Source organism: Mugil cephalus, chromosome 6 (genome assembly GCF_022458985.1).
Source record: "Mugil cephalus isolate CIBA_MC_2020 chromosome 6, CIBA_Mcephalus_1.1, whole genome shotgun sequence".
In the NCBI taxonomy this organism is placed as follows: Eukaryota; Metazoa; Chordata; class Actinopteri; order Mugiliformes; family Mugilidae; genus Mugil; species Mugil cephalus.
Genome location: NC_061775.1, coordinates 17,814,402 through 17,832,779, shown reverse-complemented (window position 1 = coordinate 17,832,779; position 18,378 = coordinate 17,814,402). Strand labels below are relative to the sequence as shown.

General features: G+C 45.1%; 1 protein-coding gene across 1 annotated transcript in view; it reads left to right on the top strand.

The window, feature by feature from the left end:
- Positions 1-18,378, top strand: part of nr5a2 (nuclear receptor subfamily 5, group A, member 2) — a 64,650-nt gene that overhangs the window by 21,439 nt on the left and 24,833 nt on the right. Inside the window, exon 5 of the mRNA XM_047586609.1 lies at positions 15,316-15,435. Coding sequence (XP_047442565.1) covers positions 15,316-15,435 — 120 coding nt within the window. The remainder of the gene's footprint in view (positions 1-15,315; positions 15,436-18,378) is intronic.

Genomic DNA, 18,378 nt, shown 5'->3' with positions numbered 1-18,378 from the left:
AATCCTGACAAACTGCGAGCGTGATGGGGTTGGCGGCCGCACGCAGTTGGCAGAGATTTGTAACTGTGTCCCTGGTCCATTGCATTTGAATTATTCTGCAGGTTGTGCTGCAACCCCCCCCCCCCCCACACACACACACACACACATCACACACTAACACCCCATAGCTTGCTTTACATTGAACAGGATGAAAGAACGTAAAGAGAAAGGTGGATGTGGAGAAATAGGACAGGAGAGGAGAGGAGACGTGTTGACTCTGAATGAGTTAAAAAGACAAATAGACAGAGGGGAGCAAAGACTGTGACATGGGACTGAGACTGAGCAGCAGCTCTGTGGCCATGAGGGAGCGAGGGAGGACAAACTCACACAGGGAGTTGGAGACAAAGAGATATAGCGAAGACGGAGACAGAAAAGAATTGGCCAAGAAAGAGAACGAGGAAAAGATAGACAGAAAAGGAGAGAACATGAGAAGGGGATAATGAAGGCCAGAGAAGGACAGAAAGAGGGAAATAAGGATGGGGTGGGGTTTCGGGGGTGGGGGGGGGGATTGGGGGGTTAAATGGGAAGATGAACAAGGGACCGTGAGAGGCAACGACCAAGGGCAAGAGGAGGAGGAGGAGGAGGAGGAGGAGGAGAGGGGGCACAGCGAAGGACAACAGGGGAGGGTGAAAGGAGGACCGGTAGGTTGCCGGGGTAGGGTGAGGGGGGGGGTGCAAAGAGGAGGGGGGAACAGGTGGAAGGTTAATGGGCCTGGAGCGGATCCACCAGACGCTCTTGGGCTTGATATATGGGCCCAGGGCCTGGCGCGGGGCGTAGGCTTTCAAAGATATATTATTTCATTTGAGGAGCAGCACCATTCTGGCCGACAACCCCCCCAACCCACCTCCAACCCCCCCCTCCCTTCCTACAGCCCAGCATTTGTCCAGTGATAGATGACACACACACACACACACACCCCAACACACGCACACAACCACAAATACGCATACAGTATTGTCCCCCCCACCAGCACATACTCCCATCGCTCCTGTTCAGACTTTTGTTGTAGTTGTCAGAACGGAATTTGAACTTACTTTAGTTTTGTCAATCTCTATTTGTCAACTACTTCTTTCTTTCTTTCTTTCTTTCTTTCTTTCTTTCTTTCTTTCTTTCTGTCTTTCTTTCTTTCTTTCTTTCTTTCTTTCTTTCCACCGGCCCCAGCCTCCCCCGCCGCTGCGCTGCGAGTCTTTCTCCCGGCAGCGGGCAGGCCTTATGTCTGGCTGTGTGTGTTTTTTTAAGTTGCTATTTTAGTGGTAACAATATCTGTTTGATCAGGAGCACCGGGTAGGAGCAAGAGTTTGGTGGTGGAGGTTCACAAAGGCCTCTTTTCATTCATAAATTATTGACCGTCACGCAAGACATCACTCCCCGTCTTTTTTCATAAATACTGTAAAACGGCCCTCCTGATTTTTTTTTTTTTTTTTTTTTTTTCATTGCTACCAATACAAAACGGGAAAGGTCGATGTGTTTTAAAGCCACAGTGCTCGGTCAGTCGGTAAAAGAACATAAGTCAGACATAACAGGGGGCGCTCTGTACCTGGAGGGCTACAGGTTGCACCTTCGCTCCTTCGCCTTCACTGGATGCCGTCACCTGCAAAAATCCTTCATAGTTGTACTGTGATAGCTTTAAGATTATCTCTACATCACTGTTCATTCGCCGGCATAGCACAGCACAGAGTCTGCATTTTTTTCAGCAGCCATTGCCATTCGGCTTGACTGCCCGGCAACCACTGATCTGACAGAAAGCAATGTCCTCCTCGCGTCCCCTGATGGTTGAGCATTAACATACAGCCGCTACAAACCCCGGAACGGTCCCGTAAGTCCCGACCCCGGGGGGGGGGGGGGGGAGTGCAGGAGGCCGGAAGGAAGAACAGGAAACTTGTTAAAAGAGAAGATTTAAGGTCGCACGTCCCAGAGGAGCGGCGGCTTTAAGGAGACGACGGGGGCTTTTAGCATGCGCAAAGTCTGCTCATGTACTTGTTGCTTTGATGAGGGATGAAAGGCTGTCATGAAGTACAAGTTTACAGAGCTCTGAGCAATGATAGACTCGACCGTCCTCAGGAACGTTTCCTCTCTCAAGGAGTCTTTTGCCTTCATTCTTTCACCGTTTCAACACTCAACGGAAATTGACGCTGAGCATGTGAGAACGGAACATGCCGCTGTTGACAGATGGACATTATTGGATCAAGTCTCCGCGCCACCACTTTAGACCTGTAGAAGAGATGTGTTGTTTTCTTGCTTTTTTTTTCTTTTTACCTATGTCTGTCTCTGTGTCTTGCGCCATCTCACCTCCCTTTTCAAGCCGCTGCTGATGTAGTCGCAAAGAAAAATGCCTCCTCTGTAGTTTTTCATTTTCAGGCAAGTTAACACGGCCTGATTCGCATTTGTGAGCACTTTGGGCGTTTGGCAGGAGAAAGAGCATGTTGCGTTTAAGTCTTGTTTGAGGATGATCAGGGTAAAAGCCTTTTTTATTGGCAGGTCATGCTGCTTGTTAAGACGGTGACGCAGGTGACTAGGCTGTGCTGTTAGCCCCGGTGCCCCCCGAACTAACACAGTTGTTCTTTCACAAGTTGGCGACAGTCAGTCAAATCGGCGGGGAGGGAGGGAGACACGGAGAGAGGCTGAAAGGAGCGGAAGTGAGAATGGAAGACGGAGAAATTGGGTAAACAAAGTGGATATGGGGACTTGATTTAGCCGGTCGGGCTGCTAACAAATCAACTCAGCGGTGTGCAAACAATTTACACACTCCACCAAAGTACAAAGCAACTTTCTCCCTCCCTTCTCCTCCTCTTGCAGCCATTTTAATCTACTTTTAATGCGGAAACCTTTGCTTCCCGTCCGTGGCTTCCATCAGAAGCTCTACAAGCAAAAAATAAAATGGTGCAAAGGTAAAATTAGAGTGCATCTTCATAAAAATACAAAAAAAACAAAAAAAAACAGTAGCACTGGGAGGCAATGTGTTGTTAGGCGACTAGTAAATATACAGACAGAAGTGTTGGCATTTTGCTTTTAAATAGCTCCCGGCTATAGGGTTTCGCGGAGGTCAGAGGGGCCGAGGTGTGGCTGCCGCAGCCTTACGTTGACCCTCAACCTCTAAACTAAATTCACCATACAGAACTATGCAAACATGTCAGTGAATTTATCTTCCTCCATTCGGGCCTGCCCGAACTTAATCTCTGTGCGGGAGACAGTTTGGAAGGTATCAAAGAACAAATAGCTCTAAAAGGGGCACCGTTGTTCCGTGCACCTACTGATTTCCTAGACTCATGGTATTTATGGACGGAACTGTAAAATCTAACGTTACTCAGTTTGAATAACTAACATGTCAAGGTACAACAACTAGTTTGCGAGTCCAAATTTGGTAAACCCGTTTTACTTCATATGAGATAAGATAAGATCTTTATATCGTAAAATAATTATTTAAGCTATTGTTGTTCAATAAACCCCATCATGAAACACAATGCTTCAACCTTACCGGGTAAGAAAAAAAGAAAAATACACATACAAAGTGACCCTAGCTTCTTGTGTTTCCAAGTTGCGTGGCCTCAATTATCTGCCTGTAATCCGGCCTGCCTAGAGGTTGTGACTGTGTCCGCCGCTTTCGTCACTAGGCTGTCAACAGTTGTCCCCCAATGTCTATTTTTGATGCTTATTTATGGCATGCCTATTCTGGATAGGGTGTGGGGAAGCTCGGGTCCTGGAGACAATAGATAAGACAGTGGTGGAGCGGAGTCGACAGCCCGCCGGCTAGTTTTACACTTAAAGAGTTGAGGGGTATTTATATTCAACTGGTAAGGCGGGTGATTGAATTTGCACACCGATGACTGATGCACGCACTTCGTAGGAGTAACACGAGACATTGTGGTTGTGTTGTGACGACGGGCGAGAAATTTCAATGGGGCTGCACGCCAAACAGCGACCCGGGCCGAGAAAAAAGGCTTTAGCCCTGCCATCAAAGTAGGACAAAGACACCTGTTCCCTATCCCTTACTTTGGGCGTTCCACTCTTTGCTGGTTTTAATTTGCCTCCTGCTCTTCTTATTTCTTTTACATTAGACCAGGACTTTTTTTTTATTACTCTCACACCATTCCCTCTTCCTCACTTCTCAATCTGCCAGTCTGTTTTTTCTGTTTCTCCCCATATATCATGGCTGCAAACCTGGCACAAGCCACGGATAAACGATTCCATATATGTGAAATAAAGGCATGGCACTAATAATAGCCATTACAGGCCCGCGTTCTTTTCGGATTGCGCCCTCTCAGAGGGGGATAAAAAAGGCTTTTCAAGCAAGCTGAAACAATGACGAGCAATAAACCAAATATGCCGAAAGGGGACTTGTTGAGAAAGGTGTCGACAACACCATTAAACTTCTAGAAATGAACCAGTGATGCTGAGCAAAAAAAAAAAAAAAACAGAAAGAGACAAGGTTTTTCAGGCGGCAAGCCGCAGTCTCACCTTCCCTTAGGCCAATGCTTTATGCACCACATGTTGCAATGCACTTCCCATCAGCAGCAGCAGCACCAGGCCTGCAGCAACAGTGCCACAGAGAGACATCTTTTTCCTAATCCAGATGCATTCGTGGCAGTTTCTGTCAGACAAGGCCTGGAGATGCACTTTGGGGAGAAGCAGGGCCCCATCTGTTCTGCGGCGTTGTGGTTTTGATGCCCCGACTTCCTTGTAGTTCGATGGTTTACATATCAGAAGCTCTGGAAATGTTCAATTAGGTAACTCAGATATTTAATTTGTGCATCAAGGGCTGTGATCTCAGTGATCTCTGGAGCGGTGCCACGCTTGGATGAGGATTCACAGCTGTTTGCTCTGAAACCCACCGCGTAAACCCCCTTACAACCCTCCCCCCCCAAGGAAAAAAAAAACATCCCAGTATGTCAAACGCTAATGGGAATATGTGTCTCCCACCCTCTCAGACAGAAAGCATCACTGCGTCAGTCTCTGCATTTTAAAACAGCTTCGGTCTTCCTTGCTGCGTTAAGGTTTATTGCATATGTGTTTGTGTCTGTGGGTCTAGGAGAGAGTTAAGGAGTGTCTCTACCGTTCTGAATAATACAAAAGGGTGAAACCTTTAGTCTCCTCTTCTTCTTGTCATCTCTTCCTCTTAACACACAGACAGCCAGACAAATATTATGAGCTCATTTCCCACTGTCTGTCAATGACTCACACACACACATATCAGTTCACGCAATGAACGTGCACATTTATGCACAAACGTAAATTCAGCACCTCCCTCAGATCTGACGCGACAAAGAGAACTCGCTTTTAACCAAACAGAGGTCCGCTTCGTACCCGCACGCAGACACATTCATTTTCCTCACCCCCACCTCTGTAATGCACCCACTCTACCTTTTCCTTTCACACAAAGCAAACAAACACCGAGTCATAAATTGCGGCATTAGCTCAAATAATGATTTCGCGGCATGAAAAACCAATGACCGAGGCTTAATGCGCAGGAATCGCCTGGGAGATTAACCTCTGGGCGTGTGTTTGTGTGCGCTTGGGGGAATGTGTGTGTGTGTGTGAGTGATGGCGGGGGGGATGCAGATGGATCAATAGGATTTCTATGATCAGTACCTCCCAGCCAGGAACCTTATAGACAGTCTACAAGCAGCACTCATATTACGTTTGGATGGCATGCATTCTCTCAGTCTGTGTTTGATGGAAGGAGGAGGGACTCTGGGTAAGAGAGCGGAGTGGCCAGTGTGTGTGTGTGCAGGTATGGACATTACTGTCAAGCATCTGTGAGTGCATCTCTGTGTAAGTATGCAGGTCTTGACATGACTGCATCCAAGTGTGTGTGTGTCTGTGTGTGTGTGTGTGTGCGTTTGAGAGAGAGAGAAAGAGAGGGGAAGGGTTACTTTTGGGAGATGCCATTCCCTGGGCTACATGTGTATTAGCGGTCTAATGTTCATGTGAATAATTGATTAGGGCCTCTCTGTGTTTTTGATAATTAGATGATAGCTTCTTAGCTCTAAGCCCTGAGATTTTGTGCATGTGTTTGTGTGTGTGTGTGCGGGATGGGGGGGTTGGGTAGGGTTATCTACTTGTAAGGTATCATGGAAACAATAGCATTCAAAAAAAATAACTCCTTGCCTCTGAGCTATCCACTCATGGATTAACTTTCTTCAGAAATTAGGCAACAGTACGTACATTTCTTTCTCATAACCTACTTTTCCCCTCATTTTCTTAGCGTGGCGTCTTATATATGAATAAGCTTGAGCCCAATTAGCTTTTTTTTTCTTTTTGGGGGGGGGGTATTAATATTAGCTGTCAGACGTTACCCGTTTCATAAGTATCTGGTAGTTTTTCTGCAGACAACAATAAACATCGCATGCATGAAAAAAACATCTATTGAAATTCATGTCTGGCCTCTCACCGGTCCGTTCTCTTGCCTTATTGATTTTTCTATCTTTCATATGCTTATGCATCAAGTAAAAACAGAATAGGGAAGTTTGGGGCGTTCTTGGTTCACCCACAAATCCCCACACTGATATCAGACAGATAGGAGGGTTTGTTGCCATCATCAGCGACCTTGAGAAAACAAGACATTCTTCCCGCTGAAACGCGCGGGGCCCACAGAGATGCTTTGTTTTTCCTTCCTCATGAATGTAGTGCCACGCTTCTCTCGGATTCTCACAGATGTGTGCGTGCGCAGGTGTTGTGTGTGTGTGTGTGTGCTCATACGGGCTAAAGCTAACAACTTAACCTTACGTGCCATGATCCATTATTTGTTTTAGCTCCAGCAGCTGTTTATTCTGCAGCGTGGTGCATATTATTCAGTCATTATTTACGTATTCATTATTAAGCGCGCAAATTCTACTGATTCGCCTTAATTTGTAGTTATGCACTGTACGTCCTGTGTCTGCCTTATGTCGGCGTGTGTGTTGAGGCGGGGCCCGGGCAGACCTAGACGGCCTTATTAGGCCCACGTCTTGTTTCCTCTCCGCCCGACAAGGCTCAGGACAAAAGCGCGGCGCATAGGATGAAAGAGCAGACAGGAGAGGGCAGGGAGGGAAAGAAGGGGCACGTCCAATCACCGGCAGTGTTTTTGTTTTCCCCCTTTTCCACCGCAAGTCATGGACAAGAAGAAGAATGCCAGGATGTGTAGACGGGTGAGAAGATGTGAAGATGGGGGAGAGGGGGAGAGGGCACGGCCAATCGAATGCGGAGGGCTCTCAGGGTCAAAGGTCAGCCTCCAGAGTCTGTTAACGCGGTCACCGTGGGAACCAATCAATCTCAGTGCCTCTGCGATATCGATCAGACGCATACGCACGCACACCGAAACGCGCAAATGTATTTCTGGCACACACACACACACACAATGCGGTATTCATTCACTCTTACAAAGGCATTTCTGCTCTTGGTGTGACATACATTCAAAAAACTTATACTCGGGTCAGAAGACGTAGGCAGCTACTTCACCCTAACAGAAACAAGCACAACAAACACGACAACAAGGAAAACACACTTTCTTTAAATACACGTTAGTCTTAAGATTTCTGTTGCAGAGTTTTAAATGTTACGTGTCGCTCTCTTGTGCCAAACAGTGTAGACAGATAAAGGTCCCCATTCTCATTTGTTCAATAAGTGATGCTAAGAACAAAGTGCTTTAATTTGGAAAGATGTGCTCAACACTGATGAATCAAGGCTTAGTATTATCTCTTAATGTAGGTACAACATACACCTATGGGGTTTATGCAAAAAGAGTCTGAGTAGTTCTCCAGTTCTTAGAGACTGGTGGGAAGTTTGAGGTTTAAATGGGAAATTCTTTGGGTATAATCCATCAGAAACTTGCTTGACTGGTTTCTGTTAACGATGGTTATCCGGCTAGTTTCTGGTCATTAATAGAAAATAGAAGTCTAGAACTGAAGAGCTATTTGGAAAAATGGTGAAACAAACATCTTCTCAAAACTCGCCTTTTTAAACTCTTTTTTGGATGTACCTTGACCTGAACAACTGAGGTCCTTCACAGACCTACACCAATGGGGCACAATAACCACTGGCAGGAGACGTGAATAACATTGAGCATCCTGTGACAATTCAGTGTTCTACTGGGAAACCATTGGACCTGGCATTCGTGTGGATGTTCCTTAGACATGTACCACCCACCTAGAGCAGACCAGGCACCCCTACTCCATAGCAATGACACTCCTTGACGGCAGCAGTCATCCCCAGCAGGATGCAGCCTGACAAACACACACACTCAAACGGTTTAGGAACAAAAGCACTGGCCTCCGAATTCACTACATCCCAAACTGATCAAGTATCTGTGGGATGATCCACAGAGGCCCCTCCCCTCAACCTATAGGATCCAAAGGTCCCCACTGTCAACATTCTGTTACCAGACACCACAGGACACCCTCAGAAGCCCAGAAGGAAGACTTCTTATTTAACCCTGTGAAACACTCGAAATTGCATATTTGACACTTTGCTAATTAATCTATAGTACTTGTACATTTCTAAAGTGAGCCTCACAAACTCAAAAAAAAAAAAAAAACTTTTGTTTTCTTGGAGGAGGCCTTCTGTGCCTCCTGTGATATTTTCCGAGCTCACAGATGGCCAGCGGCATCTCGGTGCCTGCTAAGAGACACAATAACAGTCTAGGATTTCTGTGTGCTCAGTTGGAGACAAACACGAAGGCATTCTCCACTACCTGATCTGCTGGATCAGAGACGCACGGAGCCAACAAACAGGTGCCACTGACATGAAATGCTGATAAGCATTTACACGGTGTTATACGCCTAGTGTCACATACCGTCACAGCCCACGACTCAAAGCTGGGAGAAACACTCGCTGCTACTTATAGCACAGCCGGACCGAGCCACGTGAGCTGTATTGCATAAATACAAATTACTACTGTTTAAGAACATATTACGTGTGTATGAAGTGAAATGGAATAATACAAAAAAAATAAAAATAAAAAATCACACTTGTAATAAAAGACGGGCTCAGTTTCAGTTACTGCCCACACAGCTGAGTCATGTTTCCCTGATTTAATCTAAGATAATTATCCGGTAATTTAGCACGATTCGCTGACCTCACTCAACTCACAAAATTGGCTCTGGCGAAGCCAGTTGCTCGGAACGTTATCACCAGTATTATCATTCCTCTCTCTGCCGTGCAGCCACCTGGCACCTGCTCGTTTTCCCAGCATCCTTATCACTCCCGCCGACCCCGGTATCTTGACGTAAAAGGTGCCGCATGCCACGATAAGCGGAAGGTGGATTTGTTGAAGTGATGAAACGGGTGGGGGGGTGTTATATTTTCATCAACTTCTACAGAGCGTGGAGAAAAGAAGGACATCCTGGGGGGTTTTGTCACTCAGTGTGTTGTTTCTCTGAATGGATGTATCTCTGTTTGCGGCTTGTGACAGTAATGGCTGTCAGAAATGATTTGCAGGGGGATTCAATGGGTATTTGTGCTTCGTTTAAATCGAAAACAGGATGCTGCCTACAGACTAACTACTGACTTGATTTTGCCCTCTTTGTTTGTTGCTGCTGTTTGGTATTCTAACTAACATGATGGGTCATAAACAAATAAAGAGGTTGTTAGCAAGATTTCAATTCAGGTCGACTTGTTTGCACGTGCTCACCCATACAAAAGCATTTACCGCTCTACCGCTTTGTGATACATTGCTGCCCATTTAGTCCGAATCGCCAAAAAATCACCAACGTTTTCCACTGCTTCCACCCCACACCGAGACTCCTCAATTAAATTAACGAACTTAACTGGAAATGAGCTACGGTGCACTGTCAAGCGCGGCGTAATTAAGTGTTTGCAACACTCTGAGAACAACAGGCGCTGTTCTAGGTAAATTAATGCCTGTTCCCAGGTGAATACACGGCCTGTTTGGCTCAAGGCGAACAGATGCCAAGACAGGACCGCACCAAAGGACGGCTGCTAGAGACGCACAGGCATTGATGTCAGCTTCAAATCTCACCTGTAGTATTTCGAGACAGCATTGATTCTGATCCAGCAGAGAGAGGGAAGATAGAAGCGTGGCTATTGTTTATGTACAAGTCGTTTGAGGCAGATAAACTCACAGCCTGCGTTAATGCGCGTATGTGTGTGTGTGGGTGTGTGTGCGCGAGTTCTCCCCCCTGCGTTAAAAAAAAAACTCCCTCCATTCATTAAGGCTCCACAGAAGGAGATTCCATTAATCTGTTCATTATGCCACATCAAAAATGGAACTACTTATTAAAATCAGATCCAGCTGTGTACTCTCGTTAAAGCCCACCGTACCGTACGAAGCTTAACAATGCTTGTGGCACTAGACCAAAACCCGGCCACAAGAAAGAGGAGGGGGTGGGGGGGCTATGTGGAGTTGGGTTGGGGGGGAGTAAAGATTCTACTACATTGGCCTGTTTTGACTCAACACACCATGATAATTGCTCCACTCTTAGCAGGGGGCTATGAATAAACATTACTTTTGTCAGCGCGCGTCCGAATGCTCCATTTCCAATTAATTTACATTTGCCTAGAAACGGAGCGAATATCTACTCTTAATCACGATGTTTTATTTTCTCCATTTCCCCCAAGTCTTTTCTCATTCTCTCATTCCCTATCTGGCAGTTCCATTCCTCCCCCTTTTTTTTCTCAACTGGGCACTCCTCCTTTTTCTACCTCTCTCTGGAAAATCCCATTAATCTCAGCCAGTGGTTTTGAACAAAAGCTATGGGCTAAGCGATTGATCTGGGCATTGATCCCACTCGCCTTAACGATCATAAAGGTGTTAAATTGGTTTCTTGGAGGATATGTATTTTTCATCGCCGGCTGCTGCAAGTAGAAGTTCCTGCTCGGAACGTCTCACCCTTTTTTTTTTTTTTTTTTTTTTTATATTATTTTATTTTTTAAAACCAAAAATTAGCGATGATATTAAAATATTAAGTAGATCGCACCTTGAAACGTAGCCTTAAATGTGGATTTGGAAGCCAGTTTGAAGTGATTTCTGGGGAGTGTGTTTTCTGCAAGAACCTTAGAAGCTAAACCCTTGTAATGAGTTTTGCTCCACTCAAGGACAGGTGGAGATTTGGGATTGCAGAACGTAGAAGAGTCTTTCATTTATGCTGCTGTAAATAATTTCTTGGATTTGTAGTTAGATATATTTTGGCTCAGAATGTAAAATTTCGACCACAAAGCAATTTCAGAACAAGACTTAAAGGCGCCTGAACATCGTCTGTGGTGGAGATGATGCACAAGAAGCCGGTGAGAATAACAATATTAAAAGATTAAAAAAAAACTGCAGCGGATTCTCAACATACGAATAATATAACCTTCCCTTTTAATTACCTTGGGTGAGATGCTATTAAACTGGCAACTATCTCCTTCACCTTCAAATTATAGTATTGCACTTTTTTTCCTTTCAACAAATTTAAGCACCGTAATAAATGTTTATTTATCAAATCTATTGGTTATGCTTTATGAATCGACTTTTCAAATGTAACTAGTAGTAGTTAGTTAAAGGCCAGGCCATCAAGAAGGGCCAGGGCTGTGATAGACACAAATAAAAAAGCACCAAAATAAGGGTGGATAAAGAGGGAAAAATAAAAGGAATATATAATTTATTTAGCTAATCAGTACTAACTGGATCATTCGAGCTCTCTGCTGGTTATTGCTGTCATCTCGGCTCACAGAGAGGAAAATAATCCTGGCACTATGCGGCTGCATACCTCAACTTAGAGCTCAATCGGAGCAGAGGCCACAAGCTTTTATTTTGAAACAGTTAGAGGAAGTGTTAAGTAAGGCAGGGGCAGAGCAAATGGGAGCGGACCAAAACAAGGCTTTGCCATAAAATAGGTCAAACATTATACTTCTTTTACTTGCCTCTAATACGTGGGTCTTCGACAGGGGGTCTGTGGAGGTGGCATGGCCACCCTACTGTTGCACACTGTTGCAAAAAAAATGAATAAGCATATTAGTTTAATAGCTTAATATTGAATGCAAAATGATAATAATAATAATGTATATTAATAAATAGCACTAGGCCAAGTTTAATATAGAACACATATAGATCTCTCTGTCAGTTTGGGGGTCCTTGGCCTGAAAAACGTTGGAGACCCCTGATCTCATACAAGTTGATTTCAGCCAAGTACAGATATTAATGTATTAATTAAATAACTAAATGAAACTTAATGATTCATTTCTGAGATTAGCGATAAAACAGTGCGTGTTTTGTTTGTGCCTCTGCAAAATCAACTAGACTAAAGACTAAAACACATGATGTCAAATAAATTATATTGTTTTTCGCTTACTGAGTCACCACTGCTAGAAATAGAAAGTAGGTTTCCCATCACCACGTGATGAGATAAACGTACAGCAACTGAATAATTCGCCCGTTTTATTGCTCACTAAGTGCAGCAAATGGCACATTTGAACTTTGTATAATCATATAAACGATTATCAGTGGGTTTATTGACTGTACCGGCATTGCACGGAGATTATATTCCACCCTTTTGCCTCCTCGAAAAAAACACGTGGCGAATCCCTTCTCTCTGCCATGCCAGAAAGTTCATACGGTCTTAGTAGAGCGGGCGGCAGATCTTGTAAGATCAGGCGTCATGACTGTTGCTCGTTTGACAGAGCAAAGGATGAGCCTGTCAGGGAAACAGCTCGTGTCGCTGGCACTTAAAAGGTCAGCGAACTGAACCCCAACCCCCGGATCCGCCCCCCACGCCTGCCTGCCTGCCTGTCTGTCACCAGTCGGCCCCTATTTCCAACCGGGTGTCCCCTGCCCTATAGTCTTGGCTGCTGTGGCCCGTCGTCATCCCTCCCCGAGTTGTCCCCCTTTGATGACCCAGGCCTCTTGTCGGAGAAGAGCTTCCAGGCAGGCAGAGTGAGGACAGGCCTTTGATGAGAACCCCGACACTTGCCAGCAACGGTGACATGGAGCGGAGCTCTTTGAAGGGGCTCATGTGTACCCGTCCACGCGCCCATACAGCATCCTTAGATGGAAGGGGCGAGGAGAAAAGGAATAGGACACAGTATAGATGGCTCCCCCCATCCACTGCCTTACTGGCTGTGTGATGGTTTTAATGAAGGCATTTGAATTTTGCTTTTGTCTTCTGCTTGAGATGCTCGACGGCGGAGAAAAAAAATGTCCATGATGCTGTCAAACGTCGTTAGAGAAGGTCTGAGAAGCTTTGTCGTAATAGACTGATGAAAGAGGAATGGGAGACATATACAGGGTTTGGCGACTTTGTGAATTTGTTGCAGCAAAATTTCACCACATCATTTATCTCCTTTGAGAACTTTATTTCACAAGAGATGTGCAGGTGTTTGCTGCTGCTCTAGATTACCTGTTAATCATAAAAAAGTCATTTGTTTGAGTATCGTCAGCATAACATAGGAATTTGCTGCTTTGCTGCAATGAGAAGGCTATATGCCCGTGTCTTTTCATCTCCTTGTGTCACGATATTTGGATACTTATGGTGCTAAAAACAGGAAAAACATTTGGAAAACCACTAAAGTCAGATTTAACAGATGCTTCCCAAATGCCTTTCTCACGCAATTTAGAACTGACACTCAAATCAGATCACAAGTGGCTGCCTAAGCGCTAAGACAGACTGCCTTGTTCGCTATCGTTATGCCTTCCTGAAATGCAAACAGATACTGCTTGACACCAGTTTTAAATCGCCACTCGAATTTATCCTAATCAACAAGACCTAGACTTCAGACTCGGCCACTTCCACTGCCATGTCACACAAGGTAATAAAGTATATGTTGGCAGAGTTAGCGTTGTTGACATCAAACAAGTATCTAAGGTCATTTGATTACGACAAATGGATCCCTGTGCAATTTGCAGGCAGCACAAAAAAAAAAAAGAAAAGAAAAAAAAAGACATTCTTTCGGTGCCTCCGCGCTGCACCTGCCTCCATCACAAAGTTGTAACATCGATCCACATTGCTCACCCCGCAAGTTCTGGCTGACATTCTCGAGTTCTCACACTCAAAGTAATTCACAAATTCCAGCGTGCCCAAAAAGACACTTTATTCCCACTGATGCCACAAAGAGGACAATGTTTATTGACAGAAAAGTGGAGGGGAAAGGGGAGGTGGAAGAAAGAAAGAAAGGACCTCTCATGCATTTTCCTCATTCCTTCCTTCTCAATGTGGCCTTTTTCATCTGGCAGCGCGGAGTAATCATTAACAGTCGGGCATGGGAAGAGGCTAGCCGTTACAATGGAGGGGGTTGTTTTGGATTCGCCGCTTCACCTGTGTCAGCTTCCCAAATTCACCTGGCGGGTCCTTGGGAGCCAGCGGCTGGCATTCGGGAGGAAAGAAAAAAAAAAAAGAAAAAACAGACTACTTAATCATTATCATCTGTGGAATCACTCAAAAACCCCTGGCAATGGGCAAACAGATAAACCTGGCGGCATTGTTAAATCAGGCACGTAGCAAAGTGCTTAACTGAGTGTGGAAAAGGTTCACATGAGAAAGCTTTAGAGCGTGTGCGGGGGACTTTCGAGCTTCGTGTAAGAAAAAAAGAAAGGAAGAAAAAAAAAACATTGTCTGCGGTTGCAACTGATCAATAGCGATTGACCTGTGAGCGAGCTCACCCTGAAAACAGCTGCCTGTGATATTTACAAGCCAATGCTAACGCTGACACGGTGCCTCTGCTTTCTGTCTGACGGCGACTCCTTAATATATAGAAGCACACCATTATTTCATCAAGGACTTCATTCTGTTCAACCAGCGTTCACAATTTCAAATGATTTCGTGAAAAGTACAATAAATGTTCAGGGCTGATAATTATGCAGACACATGACAGACAGTTTGCATAGCTACCAAGTGCGTTTATTCTCCTACTATTGTCGATGATATAATAATCTCGTGATAAAGAGAGAAAGAGCAAACCTGCCAGAAACCAGAAGAAAACTCTCTTAGAGGTGAAGCATTTTGTCCTCGTATATAAAGCTGGTTACTGAAGGATTCATCGTGAAAAGCACAAAACTATCACAGTGTGTTCGTGACAAAGCCATGAACGCATGCATTTTTTTTTCTATTTGTATAGTTTGCACCTGTCTTTCTGCTTCGTTTCCTAAGCCTTGCATGCACCCAATCCATTACGTTGCCAGCCGGAAACCCATCTGCATAAACTTTACACATAGACAAAAGGCCCCGGCGCACAATAAAAGAGGACGCTGAAAGACGTACAGTCTCTAGTGATGACAATGACTGAGGATGCGACATTGAGGGACTGTTGTCTCAGCTGTGTGGGAAAGACAAACGGCGGAGCTGATGCTTCTTTCTGTACGTTTCTATCCAGGTGGACGACCAGATGAAGCTGCTGCAGAACTGCTGGAGTGAACTGCTCATTCTGGACCACGTCTTCCGGCAGGTGGTGCACGCCAAGGAGGGCTCCATCCTATTGGTCACCGGCCAGCAGGTGAGGAAGTGGAATCTTTTCTCCTTTTCTTCCTGCTGCACCTCACCATGTCCCTTTAAGCTTCATTGATTTCACATCCACGCAGGAGGCCCGCTTCATTAAATATAGATAGCGCTTATAGATATAAAATAATGTCACGAAAATAATCAATCCTTTTTTTTTTGCTGAACACTCCATGAATAAAATAAGTAATCCACTCGGATATGCACGCGGATATACGCTCAGTGAGTAGGTGGACAGATGAAGAATGAGGCTTAATGTGTTGCTCTGTTTTACTCGGGGTCTTTGAGGAAGTCGGTGGGAGATGGAGCCTGAGGTCGTCCACATATTAGACTGTTTGGCGTCTAACAAGCGCTCGCAAGGAGGTGATGCGCAAAACTAAAGCAGGAAGTGATAACACTGTTGAAAAAGAAACAACGCGCGCACACATGCAGGTGTGAAACTTCTTAACACGAACGCACCTCTGTCTGGTCACATGGCTGTCAGAGAGTTGAGGAGTCATGCATTATTTTTTTGTGCTCATAACAGTGTTTCTCAACACTGTTTTAGAAGAATATATGCTGACATAAATATTGGAGCAAGTGTGTGGGCGTGCGCTGTTTTAAGTTCACGGTAGGCCAAGAGCAGTAGCACATCTACACAAACCGTGGTGAGCGGATTCAGATTAATCTGATGGAGAACGAGGTGGTCGACTTGGAAGACGAAGGAGGGAGCAAAGATGTGAACTTGTGTAGAGAACGGGACAGCGCGGCAGATGAAGGGGAGAAAGGGAGAAAAAGAAATGTGTCAAAAGGAGGAGGTGGAAGAACAGGGAGGAGGAGGGGCTGATAGTCAGGGGAGGCTCGGGACGGAGGTTTCGTTTGCATACTTTGGTTAATGAACAGCTGGTGTTGAGGGGTGTGTGTGTGTGAATGTGTGCGTCAGTGTGTGTGTGTGTAAGGCTCTGAAACAGTTCATTATCTCCCATTATTCTCTGCCTGGCCAGGGGTGACAGCGCAGCGATAATACCAGAGACATTTAGACCAGAGTAGCAACATCACCCTAAGCGAATGCTACACAGACACACACACACACACACACACACACACACACAGGCTCACAACACAACGGTTTGAGCTACAAACGGACGTTGGCCACCTCGTTCTGCGATGTCTTTGAGCCCGGCGGAAACCAACGCGCCGCATCTCACTCCACATCTAATCGTCCCACCTATTCCTGCGATATCAACCCCTCAGTTAAAGGAAAACCCCAAACTATTTTGAACCTGCTCTCCATCCAGTCACATCCAAGTTTCTACATTCCTCCTGCGTCGATTTTGAGCAGCGCGGGGAGCGAGTGGAATTCAGATTCAGTGCGTGGAGGTGAAGATGGATTTTCGCGTTGAGAAAACACAACATGAGTCTCTTTTCTGGTGTTCGGCTGTCAGAATATGTATCCTCGCGACTGTCGGTCGGTCAAGATGTCAGAAATGTTGAGGTGGTGCGGCTGCGCCGCCCCGAAGAGTAACTTGCAGTCGCAGTAGCAAAAAGAGCAGGACCGTTTGTGCAATAATGCCAAATGCTGGTGCAGAAACACCGCTTTAGAAAGAAATATGTGCACTTGTTTTTGAACAGGTAATTTGTTTTTGTATTTCCCTTTAATATCTAAAATGAAGTTTTTCAGTTTGATATAAGGGCATTCATACCAATGACAAGCCAAATGCCATTTGAATTAGACAAATAATACAAAGGACCATGGAGGACAAGCTCCATCATTTACCTCTCTTTATAAATAAGTGTGATTACAGGACAGGCCCTTTGTCCCTTACAGAATTTGAACAAATGTTTTTTTTATTTTCAAATTTCTTCTTTGATCTTGCCAACCCAAATTCTCCACTTGCGCTGACATTTGAAAAGAAAAAGCCTTTGTCTTTTGCCTTTTTTTTGGTTTGTCTTTCCTTCCTTGCTCTTTCTCTGTGCCTCCCGTTTCTTTCGCGAGAGATGGCCATGAGTGCTTGTTCTTTCCGCTGTCACGGGATCAAACGCCCGGTGTAACTTGTGTGAAGATGACATGACGAGACTGAGCCGACGTGTCGAGTGATTAAAGCGAGGCCTCGCAGCTCGGCGGCCGTTTTCAGGACAAATCCTAACGTTCGCTCCGGTTGAACATGAAATTCAAATAAAGGAGGAGGAGGGGGGGTGGGGGGGCGCTCTTCCATTGCTGCTGCTCGCGTATTTTATTTTCATTCTGCGTGTGCATCTCGCAGCCTCTTGCATCAGAGCCCTCAAAGAATAAAACTTATCTTACCTTCCATATCCAGCGTTAATGTTCAGCTAAGATCGTTCATCGTTCATGATGGGTTCAGATTTGATTTGAAGGTTTATTCATATATTTACCCTCCATGTGTCTCCAAGAGGGATAATAAAGCAGTATTGATTGATTGATTGATACGCAGGTCACCAGAGTCACAGTTAGTGCTAAGTCTGCTATAGTGACATTATAGCATTTTTTTTTCTTTCTTCTCTCTTTTAACTTAAGGCCAGGAGGCAATAACCTAAGGCATCACCATCAACAGTCCAATCCTTCAATGAACTTATTTCATGCACAGTTGATTTTATGTAAATTGATTGACACCTTGGAGGGTGGGGGCAGAGTCTGCTTCTCACACAGCCATAACTCTCTGCGTCAAAGGCGGCGAGGAAGAAGGAAGGAACGGAACGAGGGACAAAGGGGTTGGGACGAAGTGGGAGTGGAGTGAAAGGATGAGGAAGGGGAAAAGGCACAAGAATAAAACCTGACAAATCTCTTTTTTAGATGAAAAAAAGATTTAAAGAAAAATTGGTTGCAATCATTGCGTTTATCCAGTAAATAAATCCCAAACCAACGTCTGTATTTAATTGCTAATTGAATCTTGCGGGGACCCCCCTTCCTCCCTGAGCTCGAGGAACTTCATGCACCGACATC